General features: G+C 44.0%; 1 protein-coding gene across 1 annotated transcript; it reads right to left on the reverse strand.

The window, feature by feature from the left end:
• Nucleotides 1–1,256: 1,256 nt before the first annotated feature.
• Nucleotides 1,257–24,819, reverse strand: Lsm12 (LSM12 homolog). The gene is made up of 5 exons (XM_041636124.1): nt 24,620–24,819; nt 22,728–22,861; nt 6,019–6,128; nt 4,283–4,409; nt 1,257–4,012 (listed from the first exon to the last, which is right to left on the reverse strand). Exons 1-5 carry the CDS (start codon nt 24,741–24,743, stop codon nt 3,920–3,922), a joined length of 588 nt encoding a protein of 195 aa, XP_041492058.1. The 5' UTR covers nt 24,744–24,819; the 3' UTR covers nt 1,257–3,919.
• Between the last annotated feature and the right edge of the window lie 1,579 nt (nt 24,820–26,398).

Consider the following 26,398-nt stretch of genomic DNA (forward strand, 5'->3'; position numbering starts at 1 on the left):
GGTTCTCAGCACCCACAGAGTGGCTCACCGTAACACTTGTGATTCCCCTCCAGCTCCAGGGGATCTGCCACCATCTTCAGGCCTCATTGGGAAGAAACTAACGCACTCTCAAAAATCTTAAAAGGAGACTTTGTCCTCGATCACAGGTCCCAAGGATGGTGCCACTGAACTAAGAGTCAATGTTGTGGAGCAAGTTCCCAAACATTAACCAATCAGACGCCTGGACTCAAACAGCACAGATTTAGTATCAACCCCCATAGTATGGCTGTCCAATACTGGCCACTAAATAGCAGTGATACCAACATGTGTGGAATGGGAGACAATGAGATACTGATGCCAAGGTCCATGTGGGGAGGAAAGAAATGTCCCAAGGGGGCTGGAGAGATGGCTCAGAGGTTAAGAGCATTGCCTGCTCTTCCAAAGGTCCTGAGTTCAATTCCCAGCAACCACATGGTGGCTTACAACCATCTGTAATGAGGTCTGGTGCCCTCTTCTGACCTACAGTCATATACACAGACAGAATATTGTATACATAATAAATAAATAAAAAAGTCCCAAGGCCAAAGAGACATGATGAAGCTGCCTGTACACACTTCACCAAAGATCACATTCTTAGATAGGTCAGCATCTTTTCAACCTACAAGGCTTCCATCTCCTCTGGAATCCTTCCCTAACCAGGGTTTTGGGACTGCTCAGGTCTGCCGTCACAGGCAGTCGGGGCACTGAACATAAGTCACTGACCTTGATGAAAAACAAGCATTTTTCAGCTAATAACCAAATTCTTTGCACAGGGCCTTCATAAAGAACTCCATGAGGGACTGAGGGCAGGCGTCATCTGCCAACACATCACTTAGTAACCTCAGTTCAAATGCCCTTCACAGAGTAGGAGACGGGTTACCAGTTACAAGTGCTCACTTCAAAAAGGTGGAGTCAGGCAGAGGCCATGTAGCTACTGAAGGAGAAAGATGCCAGAAACTTACTGGTAAGCCACAGCCTTGTAGGTGATACACAGAGTGAAAGAAATGGGTTAAGAGCTAGCTAGGAATACACATAAACCATTAGCCAGGGGCTGGAGAGATGGCTCAGTGGTTAAGAGCACTGCCTGCTCTTCCAAAGGTCCTGAGTTCAATTCCCGGCAACCACATGGTGGCTCACAACCATCTGTAATGAGGTCTAGTGCCCTCTTCTGGTTTGCAGACATATACACAGACAGAATATTGTATACATAATATAAATAAATATTTAAAAAAAAACCATTAGCCAAACAGTGTTTTAATCAATATAGGTTTTGTGATTATTCGGGTCTGAGCAGCCAGGAAACGAAAGTACAGTCTCCGTTTACAGGTATACCCTTCTTTTTCAGTACCCTCCCATTTTTTTGTAATAGGGTCTCACCATATATCCCAGGCTAGCCCTGAACTCAAGATCTTGTCTCAGCCTGTCAAGTGTTGGGTTAGGGGCACATCACCATACTGGATTCTGAATGTAAGTCATTTAAACATTCCAGGACTATCTGATGCTTCTTCTATGCGTCTGACACTTAAAATACCCTAGTAACTATGCCAATTCTAGATGGGTATTTTCCATGTTCAAAATTGGGGAAATAGTTCTGAGCAGATGATAGGTCTCTCCAATTAAAAAGGAACAAAAGGCTAGGCAGTGGTGAGGCACACCTTTAATCCCAACACTCGAGGCAGAAGCAGGCGGATATCAGGGAGTCTGAGGCCAGTCCGATCTACAGAGTTCCAGGACAGCCAGAATGAAAGAGTGAAACCGTTATGAAAAACTACAACTTAAAAAAAAAAAAAAAAAGGAACAAGAGGAAAGAGTTAAGGACTTGAACTCAACAGCGACAAGGTCTCTTCTCTAAGGTCTATAATTCTGTATGAATTAAATCAAAGGTTGTTCTTTGAATTTGGTGATCAGCAAGTGATGAATGGGTTTTCTTTTCAGCTGCTCTATCAAGCCACTTATAATGAATGACTGCTCTATAACACACACACTAACACACACACACACACTATCTCTCTCTCTCTCTGGGTTCCTCCCCTTTTAAAACGTGTGTATGCTCATGGGTTTGCCCACCACAGAATGCATATGGAGGCCAGAAGACGACTTTATGGAGTCGGTCTCCTTCCCTTTTTCTGTGGGTTCCGGGAATCCAACCTGGCTCACCAGGCTTGTGCACCACCTCCCCAGTCTGGACCCCTCCTATAGCACACTGTACTTGCACTGTATTTCTGCAGGAGTTCTCAGTGGTAAGAGTGGGTAAAGAGAAAAGCAGCCATCTAAAAAGAGGCTGAACTCAGCAGGCATACTCTTCTACATTTCAGACCCTTCATTTGGGGGCACTAAAGTACGCACAAACATGAGTGATGGTTAAAAAAATTTGGGTTTTATTATTTTTGCTAAACAATACTAAAAAAAAAGGTTTTTTTTTTCCATTTTGAAGGCAGGGCTTGAATTATTTAATTTTGATCCATTTATTTAATTAAAAAAAAAGGGAAAAGAGATCATGGCCAAAAAAAAATTAGCCCCACCCTACCCCCAAAGCTCTAGCCAGTCACATGAGCATCACCCATGTCCCACTCAGTGCCTGATATTCAGGTGGTAGCACTCTGCCCCATGAGACTACCCTGGAGGTGCAGGGGCATCAAATACCAGTTTTGGCTCTCAGCAGGTTAGTCAAACCAGGCAAACTGGTGGGCTAAAGTCCAGAAATTCTTTCAAGGTTTTCTGCTCATTGGCTAAGCACATACAAACTGTCATTAGCTTGTAAGATTTCAGGGGGTAGGAGGGGGCCGAAGAGCAGGAGGATGGTAGAAGAGAAACTAGAGATTATTCAAGCTTTTCCTGGGCTAGAGGCTCTGGACATAGACTTAAGAAAGGTTGGGGTAGATCGAGTCCAGGTTTCATAGAAGAGAAAATCAGCCCGGAGGAGAAGAGCTGAGATGTGCCATGCAAGCCAGTTCTTCCTGCAGAGGCACAGGGGAGGGGCGCTGACTCCCAAGTGGAGACTGCTGAGAGTTCGTCTAGTACCATGAAGACAAAGGCAGAGGGAGTCCTGAGGTTGGGACAAAATGTGAGACAGGTACATACAGTTAAAGACCAGAAAGCCATCAGGACCCTCAAGGCCAATCCCATCTGCACACTGGCTCTGCAGGGCTGCAGGAAGTCCTCGCTGTGAACTAAGTCAAGTTAATCGGCGGGCTCTGAGTGGTAGAAAGGACAACACATTTTTGTTTTCAGAGGGATGAGGTGGGAAGAGTGGCCATGATCTAGTAAAAAGAGACCTGCAAGAAGCAGAAAATACTTAGAGAACATTTTAATATATATTTCCATATATATATTTAAAGTTAAGAAAAATAAAACTAATTCAAGCCATGCCCTGTGCAAAAAAAAAAAAAAGGAAAAAAAAAAAGTCAAGAAAAAAATGAAAAATTTCAAGTGAGACCTCTGTCTTCTGCTCCGGTCTCAACTTCAGAATCACAGTCAGCTTGTTACTTTTATTTTGGAAGAAAAGATGTAAAAGTTTCTTTCAATCATTCAGAAGGCAAGTATATCCACTTATAAAAACAGAATGGCAGAAACAGACTAGGAAAGGAAAGTCACAGGTGAAGGACAGAGTGGAAAGGAATTTGCAAAAATAAAACTAACAAGATGACTGTTCCAGAAGGGGCTGTGAAAAGGACATGGTGGGCCGAAGTCTGTTAGTCAAGTAATGATTCAACTTTTAAATTATTCTCTTGTTCTTTTTTTGTTGGGTGTTTGTTCAAGTCTAGGTTTTCTGAAACACTGACTCTTTAGTAAGAGTCAGCAGGAAATATAGGATCCCTTCCCTCCCCCGGCCTGCCTCCGCTGAAGCCACCACCACCATCTCTGTGGCTGGATGCTGGAAGAGTCCTCCATGTCTGTGGACTCAGGATGACAGGGCAGCCTCCTTCTGTGGTTGTTGGGCTTGTGAACGCTGCAGTATCTTTTGGCTTTCCACATCTCTAAAATGTTTTTCAACCTGCAAGAAATCGAGCACCCAAGTCAGAAATAGAGCTAGGGCAAGGTCTCCTCCTTATACAATCTAAGCCAGCTTAATATGCCCAGGCCTGACTCCATGGACCATGCAGTCAGCTTTGGCCTTGCTACTATCTACCAGCCTCCTCACCTACAAGGTAGGCTGGCAGGAGCCTCTAATTTCACCACATTGTGGCAGCTGAGCCCTGCTCTGATGAGGGAGGACAAAGGCCAAGGAAGCTCCTCTCCAAAGTTTCACAGCTCCTTTACTTACTATTTTTCGTACATGGCTCAGTGCACTCCCCTCTTTGCCTTTACAATTTTCCACTTGATATGGGGGTGTAATAACAACTTCTTCCATGACTACGATGTTTTTTTCTTGCCATTTACAGTCTTTAATGCTGGAAGGAGAAGAATATAGGTGAATGTGACATCCTGGGGACATCCCATACCTCCCACCTAGTGAAGAAGTAACTTTAGAGCCAGGCATGGTGGTGCACACCTTTAATCCCAGCACTCAGGAAGTAGAGGCAGGCAGATCTCTGAGTTCGAGGTCAGCCCAGTTTATAGAGCAAGTTCCAGGATAGCCAGGGCTACCCTGTCTTAAAAAAAAAAAAAAAAAGCCAAACCAAAACAAAACAAAAAACCTTCTTCCAGTAGGCTGACCCCAAGTCCCCAGCTCACTAGTCAGCCAGAAGGAGGAGCTAACAAACATCCTCCAGGCATCACTGGACAGGAAAGCAATGACACTAATGCACTATTTCGTAGGGAGAGTCAAGAACTGTTAGTCTCGGGCTGGAGACATGGCTCAGTGGTTAAGAGCACCGCTTGCTCTCCCAAAGGTCCTGAGTTCAAGTCCCAGCAACCACATGGTGGCTCGCAACCATCTGTAATGAGATCTGTGCCCGCTTCTGGCTTGCAGGCAGAGTACTGAGAATACTGTATACATAATAAATAAATAAATATTAAAAACAAAAAAAAAAAACAAGTTAGTCTCAACCATCAGGGGCCTGGAGAAACATAAAACATTTGGTGGCTGCCTCAGAAGTTCAAGCCAAATTACAAAAGAAAAATCAGACCTGACTTAGTGGCCTGGAACAGAGGCTTGGCAGCTGCTTTCTATCCAGGGTCAGATCATGGATATGGAACTCTGCCAACACATGACACATATACAAGGGGCAGACCTACCCACTCCTGGCCTAGGGAGAAATACTATTTCTAGAAATACAGTGATCTGTACTTTGCCTCCACCCAGCCCCTGCCCTCAACCATGCAAACTGTGTTCCAACTGGCCCCACTCAATTACCAGACAGCCAGACACCTGTCAGACCAGGAAACTCCATCTGAGTTCCCACATGGGGAATCCCAGGGCAGCTAAGAGAGTTCCTTCTCATACCTGGAAATGTGCAGACACCCGGCCCCAGACAGCTCTGCTGCCAGCTGCCATCTGTGCACCAGACCCTGGGTGGCTAAACAGGGTAACAGAAGGCAGCAGGGGGGTTGAGGTGGGTGTCAAAAGTTCCAGGTTTTCAGCAGTTAGGGAAGCTAGTAGAGAGTCTGACTTCTGCTGTGACAATGTGTGTTTCAGGAGGAGGTGAGCAGGTGGCCTTCTGTTCTTCCTAACTCCCCGTGTTTGTCCCAAGGCACAACTAGGCAAAGCAATAAGACTTCCCTTCTTCCCTTAATAAAACCACAAGCTTTTAGAGGAAGGGACAACAATAACAACAAAAAACAAGAAGCTAATCATGAGCTCTAAATTATGGGCTACTATCACTAGAGACCCTTACAAGACAATCCAATCCCAAACAAACTTTTATAGACACACTGAAGTGACTCAGTTGTGATCACACTATTCCACCGTGCAAAGGAATTCCAAGTGCCACATCTCCGGATGCCAGTGTGCTGCATCCCTGGTACATTTTCAGGAAGATGACCACCCAGAAGCCTTTCATCAGACAAACAGCCAGTATCAGCTCTAGGAAAAGGAACCCCTATGCTCCCACAACTCACGTCTTGTGAATGGTCTGGAAGAGCTGCTGGCCCTCCAGGGAGACGCCAGCGCTGATTGCATAGGCCTGGCTCAGCTTCTCCTCCTTCTCCGTCCGTGCTTTGCTGGCAAGCTAGGGTGAGGGAGAGGAAAAAAGACTCAGAAAAGCATTCACCTTCATTCTTCCCAACTCAGGGAAGCAAGTCAGAAAAGATTGCTCTGGAGTCAGTTCGATTAGGAATCCAACTAAGCAAACAAACAAAAACACCAAATATAGGATTAAATAGTTATTATTTGCAATTCCTGGCAAACAACCTCTTTTCTGTTTTTCCTGAGGGCCTCCAATGTGCCAGACATGCACCGTGCTACCTAAGAGATTCAGCCTGAAGGAAACATGAAAACATACCACAAACCTGCAAACAGAAGACAACAAGTCCAGCGAAATGGTGACATGCAGTATTCAGGGGTAGGGAACAGCTGTGGGAAATGGTGCTTGGAGATAAACCAATGCACACACTTCTACTTAGAAAAAGCATACACTCACCCACTGCTGTGCCTCAGATGTAGAGACGAATGTGCACTTTTACAGACCAAGGCTCAGCCTGGCTAGCATCATAGGTTCACCTAACAGCCAAGCCTAAAGTAAACTTAATCTATCGTCATCTGAGCCGAGGGCAGCTCTGCCCCACTCCACCCTGCAAAAAAGGAGTGGTCTGAATTTTGCCTCTTGCCTGCTCCTTCACTGCTCCCTGGTGGATCAATCACAAACTGATCAAAGAAAATTCTGGTAAAATCTGATAGTCTATTAAAATGTTAGGAATCCTTCTGGCAAGGGTGGGTACCCTGTCAGCCTATGTTGTCCCACCTTACACTATTGCTTGCTAGAAAAATTTTGAGTGTGAGACAAAACAAATGTGTATACAAAGTGGTTAAGAAAAACAGGCAGATAATGCACCTGAAAAGAGAATGGTCTAAAGATCTTGCAGTTCCATAAACACAAACAGTTCGTACATAGAACATAAACATAATGAAGCTGCAGCACACTAAATACACACAGTAATAATACTTAGGGGACACACAGTGGCTAGCCCACACATGCTGTCATTTTAGCCTCTCCAGATAAAAGTAGAAAGCATGACAAACCTCTCCTCTGATTTGAAGCTAGAGCTCACCTGGTCTTCAGATATGGACATATACAAAGACAACTGCAGTGTATTACTAATCTTGCAGGCCTGGCTGCTATTCTGGCCCCATCAGGCTACAGCTTCACAGAGGAATCAATGCACTCTGAGCAAGGCAATCCCATCTGAAGTGAGAAAGTCTCGGCACTTGGAAACACTGAGTTTCTATGGAAAGAGAACGGCTGGTGTGTATTTTAAGCAACAAGCAACACTTTTTCAGGAACCAAGAAAACCCTGGTAACCAACCATGAGGGGTTTCCTTGAGTCTATTTTTCCAAACAATGTCTCAGAAAATGAAGTCTCCAAGGAAAGAAGGATAAACCAGAGAACAGTGGCACCACTGGGAGTTGCTGGTGGCCAGGCAAGAGCTCCTTCACTGAGCTATGCTTCACCTCCTGGACAATGGACTCAACTACTCTACCCTATAGTACCTGCAATTAAGCTTTAGATACCAGTCATCAGTTTATATGTTGTATTTTCATGGCAATCTGAAAGAGAATTTGCCTTCACCAGAAAGTAGTACAATGGACTCAGTTTCTCCCACAATGTCCCAAACAAGGCTGAAGCTGCAGCTTTCTTGGTACAGTGCTTGCCAAGCAAATAAGAAGCAGTGGGTTTGATCCCAGCACTGCAGACACCAGGAAGTGGTGACAAAGGCCTGTAATGATACGAGAATTAGAAGCTCAAGATCATTCTCAGCCATATAGCAAGTTCCAGGGTACCCTGGGGTATGTATGTGAGATCCTCTCTCAAAAAGACTCAACCAACCTAGGCATGGTGGTACACGCCTTCAGTCCCAGCACTAGGGAGGCAGAGGCAGGCAGATCTCTGTGAATTTGAGGCCAGCCTGGTCTATAAAAGTTCCAAGACAACCAGGCTATACAGAGAATTCCTGTCTAGAAAAAATAATAATATCCAAACCAAAATAAATTGCTCGTTTCATGGGCTAGAGAGATGGCTCAGCAGTTCCAGGACAGCCAGAGCTACAAAGAGAAACCCTGTCTGGGGGGGAGGGGGGGAAGGGCAAGAGAATGTTCCCACAAAAACAATCAACATGTGTCTCCTCGCCTCAAAACTGTGAGTCAGAAAAGGAAAGGCCTTGATCTTGCTTTTTATCAGGAATAAACTCACACAGAACATGGACCAGTCTTCTGTAAAGCAAATAACCATCACTCTCACCTTTACTGTTTACAACAATCTACATATGCCTATGCTATTGTCAACTGCCAATATGCTCCAGTTATTCCAAATTAGCAAGCTGAAGGTTCTTTAAAAATATATATATTTTTTAAAACTATTATTTATTTATTATGTGTACAGCATTCCTTCCATGTGTGCCCGCATGCCTGAAGGGGGCACCAGGTCTCATTATAGATGGCTGCGAGCCACCATGTGATTGCTGGGAATTGAACTCAGGACCTCTGGAAGAGCAGCTAGTGCTCTTAACCACTGAGCCATTTCTCCAGCCCCAGTTAATGAATTTTTAAATGTACTAAAACCTTATCAAGCCCAAGAGAGGTACTTGGTACCTTTGCCACTGGGGATAACTCATTAGTTCTCTCTGGTCTTCAGTCAAGAACCTTCAATTTGGGGCTGGAGAAATGGTTCAGAGGTTGGGAGCAGTGGCTTCCAGAGGTCCATTAACTACCATCACCTATCTACCCTAGCTTTGTATCTATGCTAGCTGCTGGCTTTGCTACCAATCAAAACAAGCACTAACCAGTCAGCACCTCAAAAAATATGCACTCAAGTGTAAGAGCACACTACATTCAGGCAAATCCACAAGTACAAGTTACTAATAGAAGGGCGCTTAACTGAAATGATGGACCTGACAACCTGCACGAGCTCGCCCCCCTTTTACTGTGTATTATTCCTACTGAAACAAGTTAACTTCTACAAACCAGAGCTTCCTTATGAGGCCACTTTATAAATACCATCTAGATGTGGGCAAAGAAAGAAAACCACATGAATGGGATAACCAAACAAAGCACATCGAGAGTAAGTGGCTGAGCTGGCAAGATAGTTCAGTGGGTAAAAGTGCTTGCTGCCAAGCTCAGTGACCTGAGTTCAATCCCTAGAACGCACAGGTGGAAGGAGAACCAGCTCCTGCAAACCGCCCTCTGACTTTCACTTGCATGCACATGTGCACCCACATACATACAAAACATGTAAAAATTAAAATATTTATATTAAGTATCTCCTAGCCAAGTGATTTAATGAATATGAGAACACACAGCCCCTTGTGTACTCAGTGACATGTAGGGAAAAGAAGACGCTAAGAAAACCCAAGCAATATATACTTCATTTTGTTGCCAGCTGAGCCATCTTATTTCCATACACCCAAGAAAGCACAGGTGCTGTGGGTACTCCAGAGGGATTTCTACTGCAAACATTTAACAGACTGCGACAGCTGATAGGACAAGCAGAGTCCAGGGAGAAACCTGCCGGTGTGACCTACTGACTTCACCATGCCACTCTCAGCTTGCCTTCCCTCTGTGTTTGGGTCTGTATTTGCAGCTGCCCTTGCAGAGGGGTTAGGAAGCAATGCAGCTGTTGTCTGAAACGGCTGGTGCTGCCTGCAAGCCTGGTGGGGACAAAGTGCAGACCAGAGTAGCTAAAAACGATCATCCTAAGAAACCTTACTCCTGGCTCTTTCAGAGCTGAAGCATGTTCTTAAGACCCCCTTCCCCCTTTAAATTTAACTGGGTTTGTTTTGTTTTCTTCAAGACAGGGTTTCTCTGTGTAACAGAGCCTTGGCTATCCTGGAACTTGTCTTGTAGACCAAGTTGGCCTTGAACTCACAGAAATCTGCCTGCTTCTGCCTCCTGAGTGCTGGGATTAAAGGCATGCGCCACTGCCTGGCTAAATTTAACTGATTTTTTATGTGTATGGGTGTTTTGCCTGCATGTAGGTGTGTACACAAGAAACATGCCTTGTGCTCAGGGACCAGAAAGGGGTGTCAGATCCCCTGAGATTGGAGTTACAGACAACTTGAACTGTCATATAGGGAATTGAACCTAGGTCCTCTAGAAGAGCAGTAATGGTTGACCACTGAGTCATCTCGCCAGCCCCTTGGAAGCCTTTATGATGCAGGGTTTCAGTACACGTAACTCAGGCTGGCCGAGAACTTGCAAGCCTCCTTCTTGATTCTGAGTGATAGGATTACAGACTTGTGCTACTAAACCCACTGGAAAATTCTTATTCTTCGCTAGCACCAAGCAAGCTCTCAAAAAGATGCCTTCCAAATGTCAATATTTCCACATCTGTTTCCTAGCTCAAAGTTCCACAGATACTACTCTGGGCCAGGTGCATATACCTGTGTACCCCCAGTTTCATGGGAGGAAGACTAAAGTGGTATCCCTTGAGCCTAGGAGTTCAAGGCCAGGTTGGCCAACATGGCAACTATTTAAAGCGTGTGCAAACAATCAAGAGGGAGGGAGGGAATAAAGAAAGGAGAGGAGAAAAAGAGCGTCATTCAACCCTGGACAGCTGGAAACAAAAATAAAGTTCCCTAATGTGAAGTTGTGTCCTAGAATACATAATGCTGAATCAAATGGGAATGGTAGAGCCAAAAATGTCTGACAGTGAAAACTAAAATTCTAAGATCTAATTCTGAATGAAAATTTATGCCAGGCTATGCACCAAGACAAAATTAAACACTTAATACTCAAATAACCCTATGAAATAGGGACTAAAACTAATGCTATTTGATAGATGAAGAAGCTAAGGTACAGGTGACAAGAAAATTGCCCCAAATTACCAAGTCCTAAGTGGTAGGGTCTAGATTTGAACCTGGGCAGGCTGGTTCCAGAACGTTCCATTTTTACCAGTGCTGGAGATGAACTCAGGGCTTCACACATGCTGGTAAAGTGTTTTACCAATGACAAACTCCCAGCCCCCGAGCAAGTGCTCTTGACCACTGTACTCTAGCTCCCGGTGTCACCAGCAAGAGTGAACTCTAGGGCTGGTGAGACAGGGCTCAGTGGGTACAAGCACTTGTTTGTCATCATGCTGGACGATCTCTGTGTAAGAGAGCAACTCCCTTAAGTTGTCCTCTGACTTCCACGTAAGCACTGTGTGCCATGGGAGTGCTCCAAATACACACAATCAAATAGACACAAATTTAAAGAGGAAATATGAAATCTAGACTAAATTTTAAAACAGAAAAAGGAAAAAAAAAAGAGTTGTCTAACCATGCTTGCAACCCCAACACTTAGGAACCTAAACCAGCTTGGCTACAGAGTAAGGTCCTTCCTGTCTAAAAAACAAACAAAAGAGTGAAATCCAAGGCTGGCTAGAGTTGCAATCTCTAGAATCAACATGGTGGAGCAGAAAACTGACTCCTTTCACCCCCACACATGCACATACAACTCTGAAAATAAATTCTTAAAATGCAAAGTTTTAAGTCTAAATTACTGTTGAAAATAGTTACAAATTTGAATACATAGATATTGACTGCCAAATGTCTTAGTTAAAATCAAAGGGTCATAAAGTCACACGACTGCAGGAAACACACCTATGTGTGCATTCGTGAGTGTGTTCTGGGGGGCTTCGATAACAGAACAAGAAGGTAGAAGATTGGAGTGAGAACAGAATACTGTATACATAAATGAAAATGTCAAAGAACAAATTAATAAAACAATAAAGAATTTTACAGAGACCAACATCATGATGTCAAGAAAAGCCCTATAGGGGGCTGGAGAGATGGCTCAGCAGTTAAGAGCATTGTCTGCTCTTCCAAAGATCCTGAGTTCAATTCCCAGCAACCACATGGTGGCTCACAAGCATCTGTAATGAGGTCTGATGCCCTCTTCTGGCCTTCACGCATACATGCAGACAGAATATTGCATACACAATAAATAAATAAATATTAAAAAAAAAAAAGAAAGAAAGAGCCGGGCGGTGGCGGCGCACGCCTTTAATCCCAGCAAAAAAAAGATATGTCACTCAAACCACCATTTCTTGAAGTTCCAGGACTAGAGCAAGGCAAGTCCAAGGGAAGCCTTGTGAACTTAACACTGAGATACAGTAAATGTTTCACTGTAATGAAAAACACTACAAATCCAAGTTGCTGGGATACTGTAAAATCCACAGACTGCAATCACAGTATAAGTAACCAGATTTCAGTCATTCAATACATATTACAGGCAGAATTTTATCTTTAACTAGTTTAAAACAAAACACCATGTTGGCAAAGCCAACTGCTTTTATCATATGCAATCATATCATAAAATACTGTTCACAGCAGCTCCTGAGCACTGACAACAATTTCAGAATCCTAAGATTCTGAAACCATGGTTTGTTGTCAAGAACCTACCATGTCTGTCAGAGAGAAACCCAACTGAATGTAAGCTGAAACTGACCTCAACAATCTCTCCAAGAACGTCTGCTCAAACGCAACCATCGCTCAATGAGGCCATTAAAGTTCTGTGAGGAAGTCAGAGCCGTAGGTGAGCTCTAAAGCGCCAGACAGATAGTAGATATTATTTTAACATCATGGGCAGAGAAGGCAGCTTGTGGGTTGTTTCAAAAAAGCTATAAAAGGGCTGGAGAGATGGCTCAGTGGTTAAGAGCATTGCCTCGTCTTCCAAAGGTCCTGAGTTCAATTCCCAGCCACCACATGGTGGCTCACAACCATCTGTAATGAGGTCTGGTGCCCTCTTCAGGCATACACGCAGACGGAATATTGTATGCATAATAAATAAATACATAAACAAATAAATATTTTTTTAAAAGCTATAAAATCCAATCTTTCCTTTAGCCGATGATCTCACTGCCTCTTCTCCCCCCCTTATAAATTTTACTGTACACCGAGGTATACAATATGTTATAAACACAGATAGTAAGGGATGACTATAGTGGCTGAGTTCACATATCAGAACAGACTTGGCAGTGCACAGCTATGATCCCATCCTTTAGACAGTTGAAGTAGGACAATTATAAAAGTTCCAAGCCAGTGTTTGTGCTCTCTCCCAAAGAAAATAGACACTGGCTTTTAACAGTCTCTTCTCTAACACCTCTAGTTTAGCTCAGTGACAGAAAAGACAGGTAAGCTGAGCAATGTCATTTGCTAAGGTCACGTATGAGAAGCCTCCACTAAGAAGCTCACTATGCCAAGGGTCGATGAACCACAACTAGGAGCCAAATCCAGCCAACTACCCACTTGAGGTAAGTTCTACTGGAGAACAATCAGAACCATCTGACTATATACAATCTACAAAGGGAACAAACACTGTCTAGTGTTTAATACAGGAAGATCCACAAAGCTTAGAAGAGTGACTGCCCAACCCTTTATAGGAAAACGATTGTTGCCCCCTTTCTTAGGTGTTATTCTCAAGCTCATTCTTGTTACCCTGAATCTCACCAAGTTAATGTACCTAAGAGGGACAGTATGCTTATCATGCACAAAGACCTGGATTCAATTTCCAGAATACCCCTCGAAAATGCTGCCGTCCCTCAATACTCCCAACAAATGTGAGATTCCTCAGAGCAAGGGAAAGGGCTTAATCATCCTGACATTTCCCAGGACCTGGGAAGAAGGGAAAATAAGAGAAAGGTGGACAAAACCAATCAAAAAGCTAACAGGTCCCAGCAGTTAAATGACGTATATGATCACTCAACTCCTTAAAAGTCCTTCCAGGGCAGGGTACACACATCTAGTTTCACCCAGGAGGCTGAGGTAGCAGGACAGGAAGCTGGAGCTCTAAGAGACTCATGTCCCCACCTAAAAAGAGGAAAGCAAGTCTTCGCAAGCTCCAAATTCTATCACACCATACTTTTGGTATAGTGTGTGGATCCTTTGACTTTCCGTTTCCAGGGAAATTTCTGGCATTTCCCTAAGCTAGTCTAGAAATTCCAGTGCTAGTAGAATGAACTCTATCACTTGTTCTTTGCCATAAACTAAGCCAACTAGAGTATCTTCTCAACACTGGAAGCACAGCACCACTGGACCCACCATAAAATCCATACTCTTGAGCTGGGCAGTGGTGGCGCACACCTTTAATACCAGCACTTGGGAGGCAGAGGCAGGCGGATCTCTGTGAGTTTGAGACCAGCGTGGTCTACAAGAGCTAGTTCCAGAACAGGCTCCAAAGCTACAGAGAAACACCGTCTCGAAAAACAAAACAAAAACAAAAAATCCATACTCTTAACAATATTTATGACCTAACTCTCTGTCCATCACAGTGGCAAACAACTGTCCTTTCCTGTGAAAAGGTGTCTTCATCACACCCTATGATCCTGAGAAAGCCCCTTGGTAATTAATGGCCTAAGGAGGGCCATGGAGTTAGCTGGCTGACAAGTACTGTGGGCCAAGCTGAGTCACAGGCTCTAGTCTGGAGCAATGGCTCCTCTACCACACCACCCCCCTTTTTTTTTAAAAGGATCAGAGTGATCCTAAAGTGTGAATGACATGAAACTGACCTTCAAAAAATTAGGGGTTCTTTGTTTTTCAAGACAAGGTTTCTCTGTATAACAGCCCTGGCTGTCCTGGAACTCACTCTGTAGACCAGGCTGCCTCGAACTCACAGAAATCGCCTGCTTTAATCCCAAATGTTGGGATTAAAGGCATGTGCCACCATGGCCCAGCTAAACCAGTGGTTCTTAAATGGCAGACGATCACTACCTGTTTGACACTTAACATGTCTCTTGCCTTCAGCAGTACAGAACTCTTCCTCTCTACTTCCCCAACTGCACCTCAAGACATATCCGCGACAAAGACTGTCTGCCCAGAACCAGGCACACATCTTATTGTTAGACTCACAACTAGGACTGCAACCTTGACTAATACTTCCCACATATACCAAACACACATACTGAAAGAGAGAGAGAGAGAGTGTGTTTGCCTGCATGGTATGTGTAAGGCCCATGGATTTGATCCCAAACAGTGGAATTTCAAAACAAAACAAAAGACCTCATAACTAAAACAGACGGTGACCAGGGATACTTCTGACTCTACTTGGTTATTAAAAGCGTACCTTAACACATTAGTGTCAAGATATAGTAAAGGGGCAGGGACTGAAAAGATGGCTCAATTAAGAGTACTGGCTGCTCTTCCAAAGGACCCAGGTTCAATTAATTCCCAGCAATCACATGGCAGCTCACTCCTGTCTGTATCTCCAATTCCAGGGCTTCTAACACCCTCATATAGACACACATGCAGGCAAAACACCTATGCACATGAAATAAAAAAAAAACTAATAAAAAGGGATATAATAAAGGGAATTGCTAATGGGCTAGGTTCACAATAGGTCACAACTATCAACTACCCAGGAATTTACTCAAACTTGGGAGTTTAACCAACAAATCACCAGAAAATTATAGTTATATTGACTCTCAGCTGTAAAGCTGATAAAAATTCAAATAAAAATGAAGTAAATTTGTCCTCCACTGTGACAACATACTTAAAAGTAGTTTCTTTTTAAAAAGAAATCTTTCTTTTCCATATTCTCAGCTGTATCACTACCACCAGACCTAACGCCAGATTCCATTTTGATTCATTCAGCTGGGCGGTGGTGGCGCACGCCTTTAATCCCAGCACTCGGAGGCAGAGACAGGTGGATCTCTGTGAGTTTGAAGTCAGCCCGGTGCCAAAGCTACAGAGAAACCCTATCTCGAAAAACAATTTTGATTCATTCAACATCATCACCAGGGACTGATAGGCAAACTGAATCTCTTCTGTTTCTATTGGGTCACTCACTGATTATTAGTCATGAACATGGCTCAGAAATAGATCTGAAAAGGCTGACAGACCAGTCAGGGGTTTGGGAAGGGAGGTAAATGTTTAACTTCTCTATCACCCATGTGTTTCCATTTCCCATTTGCTTCTTTTTCCTACATCTGTAACATCTGCAGAAAGCATTTTCTAACACACGAAAATATTAAGGGATTTACACTGCATATAATGCACTGGATGCATTAATTTCCCAGACATGTTCAATCATATAGTCTATCAGCTGCCTATGTCCCAGGACAGTTAGGAAATGGACCCTACACACAGGGAGATGATGTCATAATGCAATGGCAAAAGGTTGGCCACCTGACATAAACACACGTGCTGGCCTTGGCTGGGTCAAGTCTCTTAAGAGTTCCATAGGCTTTTGGAGCATAGCTGCCTAGGTTCTGTGGCACTCACTTTGACCTCCAGTACTCAGGTAAATGTATGATGAACTATGTAGAGGGAAAACATTGTCCTAGAAATCCCTGTTCTAGTCACCTAAGAAAAAAAATCTCCAACCTTTATACGGTATTTGTGGTAGCCAGCACAAACTCTATACTCTTCAAATCTTGAACTGGCAAATTCCAAGTATCTAACTGAATGACAATAACATCATTGCTCTTAGTCGGTTTCCCTTCGACACATTGTTCCTTTTCCTTGGTCCCAAAAATCTAAGGAGCATCAATTTGGGAAAACAAAACCTGGCACTGTGGTGCTTACCTGTAATCTCATCACTCAAGAGGCTGAGCCAGAAAGATTAGGAATTCCAGGCCAGATCATTTTAGTCTACACAGGAACTGTACCAAGACAGTGGTAGATAAGGAGACTAGAGATACAGCATGCACAAAACTCTAGATCTGGTTCTCCAGCACCCCTAAATCAGGCATGGTGGCACATACCTGAAATGCTAGCACTTGGAAGAAAAGGACAGGAGGACCAGAAGTTTGAGAGTCACAGTCACCCTCAACTATATAGACTGTTGGAGGCCAGTCTGGATTACATGAAATCCTGCCTTAAAAAAAAAAAAAAAAAAAAACAGAAACAAGGTGGTGGTGGCATATACCTTTAATCCCAGCACTCAGGCAGTAGAGGCAGGCAGATCTCTGAGTTCGAGGTCAGCCTGGTCTACAGAACAGCCAGTAAAAAGAGAAATCCTGCCTCAATTAAAAAAGAGAGAAAAAAAGAGAGAAAGAAAGCCGGGCGGTGGTGGTGCACGCCTTTAATCCCAGCACTTGGGAGGCAGGCGGATCTCTGAGTTCGAGGCCAGCGTGGTCTATAAGAGCTAGTTCCAGAACAGGAACCAAAAGCTATGGAGAAACCCTGTCTCGAAAAATCCAAAAAAAAAAAGAGAGAGAAAGAAATAATGAATTACAATGAATAATCTGGACCTCACTTACAATTAGCTTTTACTTCAAAGATTCTATCAGGAAAATTCTGAACACTCTAACAGGATACAATGTTACCACAGAAAAGAAAAAAATTACATTCAAAGAAGTCACTCAGCAGTTCAGCACTTGCCCAGCAAAACCCCATTCAGCCCCTAACTCCCAAGCACAGCCAAGACTACTACAATTCTACTGTCATCTCGAAGCTTCCTCTTCTACCCTACTGTTAGGGCTAGACTTAAGACTTGTTAGTCTAGTGACTTGCTAATTTGAGGCAAATTGGCTCATTCCCAGAAGTCACTAATTTATACCTTCTCTAGTCGAGCTTATTATTAAGTATTTCCCTTAAAAGTCATTACATCAGCAAGATGAGCCAGCATACCAGAGGGTCTCCCACTGAAGTTGTTAAGTGCAGAACAGCACTCTGCTTCCCAGACCGTAAGTTCCTGACACCCTGCACTGCATCAGTTTTCTTCCAGGCTTCTTAGAGAACATTAGCTCCCTTAATACGCTGAAACAACCCTCTGACATCAGGAAACTCCCAGCCCGTGATCCTAGAAATGGGACAAATTTGGGGCCAGAGATATGGCTCAGTAGCTATGGCACTGACTGTTCTTCCAGATGACCTGAGTTTAATTCCCAACACCCACACGGCAGCTCACAACTGTCTGTAACTCCATTTCCTGGGGATCTGACACCTTCACACCAATGTACATAAAATAATTTTTTAGGGCTGGAGGGATGGCTCAGTGGTTGAGAGCATTGCCTGCTCTTCCAAAGGTCCTGAGTTCATTTCCCAGCAACCAATGGTGGCTCACAACCATCTGTAAAGAGGTCTGGCGCCCTCTTCTGGCCTTCAGGCATACAGACAGAATATATTGTATACATAATAAATAAATAAATATTTTTAAAAAAATTTTTAAAAAAAAAGGAAACGGGACAAATTTGGGGAGGAGGTGATAGTGGAGATCAAAATCAGTGCATTGCTAGTGTGACAACGCACACCCAACTTGGGAGACAGACGTAAGAGGAGCTCTATGAATTCAAAGTTTGGTCTACATAGTGAGCTCCAGGCCAGATAGGCAATAGTGTGAGACCCCATCAAAAAATAAAAAAAACAGCTGTGCCTTGTGCAAGCTAGGCAAGCATTATACCACTAAGTTACATGCTCAGACCAAGAAATTTTTATGTCCATGTCACTGAAGCAACATGTAACAGCCACTCAGACAGTTTTCAGTACAGTCCAGCAGGCAGTCTGAGTGAGTCTCCAAGGAGGAATGGCAAAGCATCCTGCTAAGTCAATTCGAAAGAAAAGCAGACTGTTTATTCATGAACACCTCTGCAAATGAAGAATGAAATGAGTCCAGAGACAACTAAACCCCTCAACCTCATTTCAGTTCTTGGCTTCTCTTTACAGCAAATCTTTTCTAGATTAGGCAAGTGGGCTGTACAGGTCTAAGAAAAACAGAGTTCTGGTGTTCCCCAAGCTAGTACTTCTTGCTGCTTTTTTATAAAAGTGGGGGTAAACAACCAGTTTATAACAAGGCTGGTAAATAAGACCAACCAGCAAAGCTTAGTGGTGGCACAGCCTACGATCTCAGCACTCAGGAGGTGGAGGCTCAGAAGTTCAAGGTCATTCTGAGCTAGAGTGAGTTTGAGGACAATCTGGGATTCATAAAATCTCATCTCAAAAGATCAAAATAAATTAAAAAATAAAAAGTCAACAACACTGAATAGCAGAAATCCAAACATTAAAAGCAAAGCTAATCCACACACTAACCTAAGCAAGAGTTGTGATATGAGGTTAAACACCAAAGGACGGAGTAATGGTTGGTGCGTGTGTGCTTACGTGCGCAGACTTCTCAGGAGTTCACACACAACGGTAATAACGATACCAAACACATCCCACCCCTCTAACTGGTGATACTTGGTCACAAGGACAGGAATCTTTTATCTTCTTACTCTTTAGTGTCCTCTTCCCAATAATCATTACTATTCCCTAAGGTTTAAGGGAGAGACTTTTCATAAATACACAAGGTAACAGCTGCAGTTCTAACACCCTGGGAATAAATCACTTCATTCAAATCTTTTAAATTTTCATGAGCTGTAACAGAAGGCCACCCAAAGAGCTCCAATATTCTAGTAGGAGGTATCGGACTAAGTCAGGGTTTTAAACATCTACAAGCTTCAAAAACTGGGACAGCCAGAATGTAACTACCCTCAAGATGAAACCTAAGACCTTTCCAACCTGCCCTTAGTCAAGAGCTAAGAAAGAAAGAAAAAGAAAAAGAAAAAAAAGTGTCATTTCCCTGGAGTCTAACAAGGGAGCTCCGGATCTCATGTAACTAACACTCACTGCCCTCTACTGTGCAGTTGTCTGTGTTTCCTTGCTTTGCTGAACTGCAGCAAACACCCCATTCCCCAGAGAGGCAGGAGAAGATACATTATTACAAGACTCCTCTACAGGGAAAAACTTCCACAACAAGCAAATCCCAGACAGCCGCTACTAAAGTGAAGTCCTAACTCACAGCTGACAAGTTGTTCATGAAGCACCTACTCTGTGCAATGCACTCAATGACTCACTGGTGCACCTAAGGGTGCAGCTCAACAGCAGAGTGTTTGCCTGACTAAAGTGAACCTATCTACCAAGTATGACAAGGAAAGATGAAATGTATAACTACAGTTACAAAAAGGCAATATATAAGCAACTTTGGGACAGTTTACCCAAGACACATCACTTTGTACCTGTTGTCCAACTGTAAAATAAAAGCACCCCCTTTACTCTGAAAAAAAAATGCCTGAGTTGTGCTAAAAGCTATTGGATGGGAAGCTATTCCCAAGAAGAAATAGTGGAGACAGATTACTTTAGGCCAATTGATCAGACTTCTTGAGAGAGGGGCTGTTTTATTCAGTCCTGATAGCTAAGTCTTCAGCTATTCTGAAAGAGCATTCTATGTAAAGGAGACGGGACAGGGAAGCTTTGGCAAGGCAGGCAGGGTAGGTGGTTGATCAGTTGATTGTTTGATTAACTGAAGAGTAAAAAGATGTGATTGGGGTTGCCATAAATCAACAGGGACAAGCAGGATTAAAACATCCTAAACATCTGAGGTGTCAGACCTCAAAATTAAATATGAAGACAAAAAAAAAAAAAAGATCAATGCAGTCACTGTTTTTCAAAGTTTTTTTTGTTGGTGGTGTGTTTTTTGTTTTTCAAGACACGGTTTCTCTGTGTAGTCCTGGGTGTCCTGGAACTCGCTCTGTAGACTAGGCTGGCCTCAAACTCAGATTCACCTGCCTCTGTCTCCTAAGTGCTGGAATTAAAGGTGTGCACCATTACATCTGGGTTATGGCTTTCAAATTTTTAAGTCATGTATCTCTTAGAAGTATGAAACACTCCTAACTCTTCACCCATTCTGTACAATACTCACACTACATAACTCCAGGTCAATGGGCACCACCAAAAATTAACACACAGACTCTAGGTTTACAAAAGGGGTGAAGAGCTGGGTGGTGGCGGTACACACTTTAAATTCCAGTACTTAAGAGGCAGAGACAGGCGAATCTCTATGAGTTCAAAGGCCAGCCTGGTTTACAGAGAAACCCTGTCCCCCCCCCCAAAAAAAAGGAATGGTGGGGGTGAGAGGGAAAAAGGGTTGGGAGATGGGTCAGTTAAAGTGCTTGCCACACAAACAGGAGGCCATGACATGATTTCAATTCCTAGGACCCAAGTAAAAGGCTGACTGTGGTAGCTTTGGACTCTCTGCTATAGGGAGAGACAAAAGGAACTCTGGAGTTCTTTGGCCAGCCAGTATGGCTGAATCAGGTTCAATTAGACCTTGTCTCAAAAAAAACAAAAAGTAAGTGAAAGAGGAAGAAATCCCACGTCAGCCTCTATTCACAAGTCCTCTTTATAAAGGGCAAACACAAGCTCTCAACTCTGAGTATAAAGATTAGGCTGGCAGGGGCTGGAGAGATGCTTTAGTGGTTAAGAGCATTTGATGTTCTTTCAGAGGACCTGAGCACCCTATCAGATGGCTCACAGCTGCAGTCACTAGCTCAAGGGAATCCGACGCCCTCTTCTGGCCTCCTCAGGCACTTGAACACATACACGGGATAGACTGGGCATGATGGCGCACACCTTTAACACAAACACTGAGAGGCAGAGGCAAGTGGATCTCCATGGGTGCAGGGCCAACCTGGTCTATATTAGCAAGCTCCAAGCCAACCAGCGATACATAATGAGACCCTGTCCCAAAAAATGAACAAATCAATAAATGAATCGATTATTATTATTATTTGTATACGGTTCCAATTTAGAACTTGCTATGTCAATCAGACTGGTCCTAAATTTGCAACAATCCTCTTGCTTCTGTATCCTACATACAAGGACTACAACCATGCCCAAATTTCAAGATATGAGTATTTTTTTCCCCTTTGTGACAAGATCTCATGTTGTATTCCAGGCTGGTCACAAACTCATTCAGTAGCTGAGGATGACCTTCAACTTCTGAACCACTTCTGTCTACCTCCCAAGTGCTGAGGTTGCAGGCATGCACCACCAAAGATATTTCTTTAGGTGCAACAAAGATATTAGAAAATAACAAGAGCAATTACATAAACAAACTTTAGAAAAGATATCAAGCCAGGTTTAGTGGTGCTCACTCATAATTTTAGCACTTAAGAGGTGTAGTCAAGCTGGGCGGTGGTGGCACAAGCCTTTAATCCCAGCACTTGAGAGGCGGAGGCAGATGGATCTCAGTGAGTTTGAGGCCAGCCTAGTCTACAGAGCAACTTCCAGGGCAGCCAGGACTGTTACACAGAGAAACCCTGTCTTGGAAAAAAAAAAGAGGTGTACTATTAATAAGTCTACATAACAAGTTCAAGGTCAGCCTAGGCTAAGTGAGACCCTGTCTCTAAACCAAAGAAAGGCCAGGCAGGTGGTGGTGCACACCTTTAATCCCAGCACTGGGGAGGCAGAAGCAGGCGGACCTCTGCGAGTTCAAGGCCAGTCTGGTCTACAAGAGTGAGTTCCAAGACTGGTTCCATAACTTCTGAGAAATCCTGTCTCAAAAAAAAAAAAAAAAACAAAACAAAAAAACAAAAACAAAGAAAGGTGGGAAAAGAAGCTCAGCTTGTGGAGTGCTTGCCTAGCATCAGGAGGACCTGTGTTTGATCCCTATCATCACAGAAACAGTATTTGTGGTAAGGCATGCCTATAATCCCAACATTTAGGAGGCAGTGTCAGGAAAATCTTAAATTCAAAGTCATCCTCAGCTATATATTAAGTTCAAGGTTAGCACAGGATGCATGAGAACCTGTCTCAAGAGGGAAAAAAAAGCAGTCCCTGCCCCACCCAAAGAAAAAAACACAGTAAGCAACATATATCATGAGAAATCGATGAGACCCTTTCCCAACAGTTTAGACAGCTAGAACTGCCCTTGAATTCTTACCTTACTAACATTGAGCGAAGCTAGGGGAGGAGGGGTTTCTGTTCGATCATTAATTATTTCCACTTCTGAAACATATTGTAAGTTTATAAGCAAGATGTCTGCGTGGTTGGGCTTTCCACTGGAAGAGGGACATTCTGGTGAGAAAATAAAGTTAAGGGAAATAGGACAAAGGCGCATCACACAAGAAGTACAGAAAAAACTACAGGCTTAGAAAAAAGACAAGCAAGCCCCACAGAAGTCCTTCTTACACTCTTCAAAAAAAAAAAAAAATAAATCCCACATTACCTTGCTTTTGCCCAAATGCATAACCAAAAGATCTAAAGCTTTTCAAAGTCATCTAAGCCAGAAACTGAAAGCCTCAAGGATTTCTGCCACTTTCTCTTTTACGGAGAGAAATGTAGTTTTAACGCCACAGGCGCTGTTTGTCTTGAACTCGGGAGCAGCACTGGAGTCAGTGCTTTCAGGTGGGGTCAATGCTTGCGCGGCTCCCTGTCTACAGAGGGCAGCTCACTCGCTTAGATTCACATTCTTTCTTTTCTCAGTTTCTTCTCCCCACTTGTAATTTCCCATTTGTCGGAGGCAAGAGCTATACACCACTGGGAAGGAAACTATCCCAAATGACACCTAGTTCATTCATCCATCCATCCATTCATTTTCCCACCATTTACTGAGATCCTTCGGTGTGCCAGGCAAAAGTAGAGTCTTCCTTCTAAGACCCTCCAACTAAGCCACTAACGGAAGACAGTTTAGGTCAAGGATAATCTCTTGTTTTTAAAAATAACACAAGATAAAGGGGCTGTTCTTGTAATTAGTTTGTTATAATTAAAAATCTTTCTGAGCTGGAAATCGACAACTCAGGATTAAATTAAAGGCAGCAGACTCTGTACAAAATTTCTTTTTAAAGACAGAGGCTACTTTCCCCTAAAAATAAATAAATGATAACGCAAGTAAGCCCACCTGTAGCTCAAATAAAGAGGGAAGTATGGTACATTTATTCCAACCAGAAAATGTTCTGTTTTTCAACACTGAGTTTGCTGGAGTAACTCAGAAATCATTTCCACCCCAAGGGAGCAAAGCCACCTCTTCCATTAGGTTAACACTGATACTTTAAAAAAGAAAGACGTTACTGTGGAAAACTGAGGACGTTCATGAATTGAACTGAACCGAAGCCCACAATGTCATACATAAACCCCTGAAAAACGTGGCAAGTCCTCTCGGGACCAGGCTTCCAGTTCCAACACCCCCTGAACAGCAATTTTCAAACGACTGAGAACCTCAAAATCAACACACACACACACCCCACACACAACGATACCAAGCATACACGACTCTAGCAAAATTAACCACCAATTCGAATACAAAATCTATCCTGCACTTCCTATCCCCAAATTGGCACGGGCCATTTTGGTCACCATCCCACCGCCCTTTCTTGAACCCAATCTCATCAGCCCACTCCTCAAGTCCATACACTTGTCCTACTAGCAGTTCCTGACCCTAGACACCCCTCCCCAGAGCATTTTCCACTCCCCAACTCCATCCGGGCTCCAATCCCCAGCCCCCTCCCCACCAGTACCCCATCCCTTATTCACTGAGTCCCCTTAACACACCGTTCCCTCTCGAAAAGCCACCCGCGTGTCAAGCCCCGCTCCACCCACCAACCCTCGGCTGGGGCCCGGCTCTCGCAAAGGGTGGGAGACAAGGGTCCCCCAAGTGGACTGAAAGGCCCGCGGGAGGGGGAGGGGAACGCAGGGCCGTGCGCATGCGCCCAGGGCGACGCGGTAGCCGGTCGCCCCTAGGCCGGGAGAGGGCCCTAGCTGCCGCCGCCGTCCCCCGCCCCCCACCACCGCACCTACACGCTGGCCCGGCCTTGGGGTCCACGCAGAGAAGGATACTTAGAGCCAGCATTTTGGACTGGTAGTCGAAGGCTACCACCTCGCCCTGCAGCCGCTGCTCCTGGCACGTCCGGCACGACACCTGGCTCCCAACGCTGAAATACTCGCCCGGAGGAGCCGCCATCTTGGAAGAGCAGCCGCGGCCCGCGGCGGCGGCGGCAGCAGCGGGCGAAAGCCGGGCCCCCAGCAAGCGCCGCGCCGCGACGCACGGGGCGTGCTGACGTCAGGCGCCGGGGCGTGGTCTAGTGCTGGGTGGGGTGGGAGCCTAGGTGGAAGAGGGAACAGGAAATAAAGGAAAAAGTAAGCACCGTGAAAATGGTTTTGTGGCCGCCCGTGTGCTTGCAGGGTTCTTTTGAATGTTAAGAAAATAAATAGACGTAAAGGATAAATAACCTACGTAGAATGAAATTGAAAAAAGGGAGGCACCTGGAGTCTCTGCTAAGCCCATACCTTGCACGAAAACGTTTAATGAATGAACTCTATAAGATACTGTCTTCACTTGCATACAAAGAACTAGTAGCTCACAGGACTTAACAGGAGTCACTCAAAATGATTATAACTAATTACATAGTAATTGTCCAAAAACATTAGCTGTAAAGTTAGGCAAACTAGAATCTGAGGCCATTTACCAAATAATATGACCTTAAACAAATTATCAAACTTGATTATGTTTCTTCAGTGGGATCTAATACCACTTCTGGAGCTTCCATCAGCCCCTCAAGGCAGGAACAATATCCTCATTTTACGGGTGAAGAAAGGAAGTCTTAAACTTGTTAAGAGTCGTACAACTGACAAAGCCATGGTTTTGAGTCCAACAAAGATGCTCTTAACTACTGGCCTATATTAGGTAATAGCACTTGCCTCATAAGGCAGCTAGGAGGCTTAAGTGAGATAATGCATACGTGCATGACATATAGGATCTAAAAAATATGTTACCCATGAGCACCTGTCACTTTGGACCCCAGAGTGCTTCTGATTTTTGATTTGTTGGTTGGTTTAGTTTTTTGTTTTTGTTTTTGGAGACAGGGATTCTTTGTAGCTTTGGAGCCTGTCCTGGAACTAGCTCTTGTAGACCAGGCTGGCCCCGAACTCACAGAGATCCACCTGCCTCTGCCTCCCAAATGCTAGGATTAAAGGCATGTGCCACCACAGCCCAGCCCCCAGAGCATGACTGTCTCCCTGCTTGCCCTCTATCCCAGAAAGCCAGGTAAAAGGGAGGAACAGCTCTGGAATGTTGCTGTCATAGAGCACAAATCCACTCTTAAGGCCTTGGGTTCAAATCTCAGAACCACTAAAATCCAAGAAAAATAAAAAGAGCGGGAAAGTGGGGAACAAGGAATAGTCATGACAAAGGGCTTTGGGAGGGGGCTTCCCCCCAATAATATCTATTTTACATACTTTACTAACCTTATGGAAAGAGCTGTGCAGATGCACTTTTAAATTTCTTACCACCAACTGCCATCCTTCATTTGCCCAACCCATAATATAAAAACATGAGAAACAGGTTGACCTTTCTCTAATTTAGGCGGAGGCAGAGGGCCAGCTTTGGCACGACTAGTGAGCCTGAACAAAGTTCAAAAGTGTTTCCTTGTGTTCCAACAGGCAAAACTTCCTTGTGTTGGAGGCATTGGTACAATCATTACAATAGGAATAAAAATTCTCCTCTGTGCTTATATTTTTTCTCAGAGGAGTGCCGTGTCTTTCTGCTCTGGCCATAACAAGTCACATGTAAGTCCACTTGTCCAGGGGAGAAGGAGGGAATGCTGGGGTTGGGCCCTT

Source organism: Microtus oregoni, unplaced genomic scaffold (assembly GCF_018167655.1).
Source record: "Microtus oregoni isolate MIOR12 unplaced genomic scaffold, Mior012 000048F_ref0000485, whole genome shotgun sequence".
NCBI lineage: Eukaryota > Metazoa > Chordata > Mammalia > Rodentia > Cricetidae > Microtus > Microtus oregoni.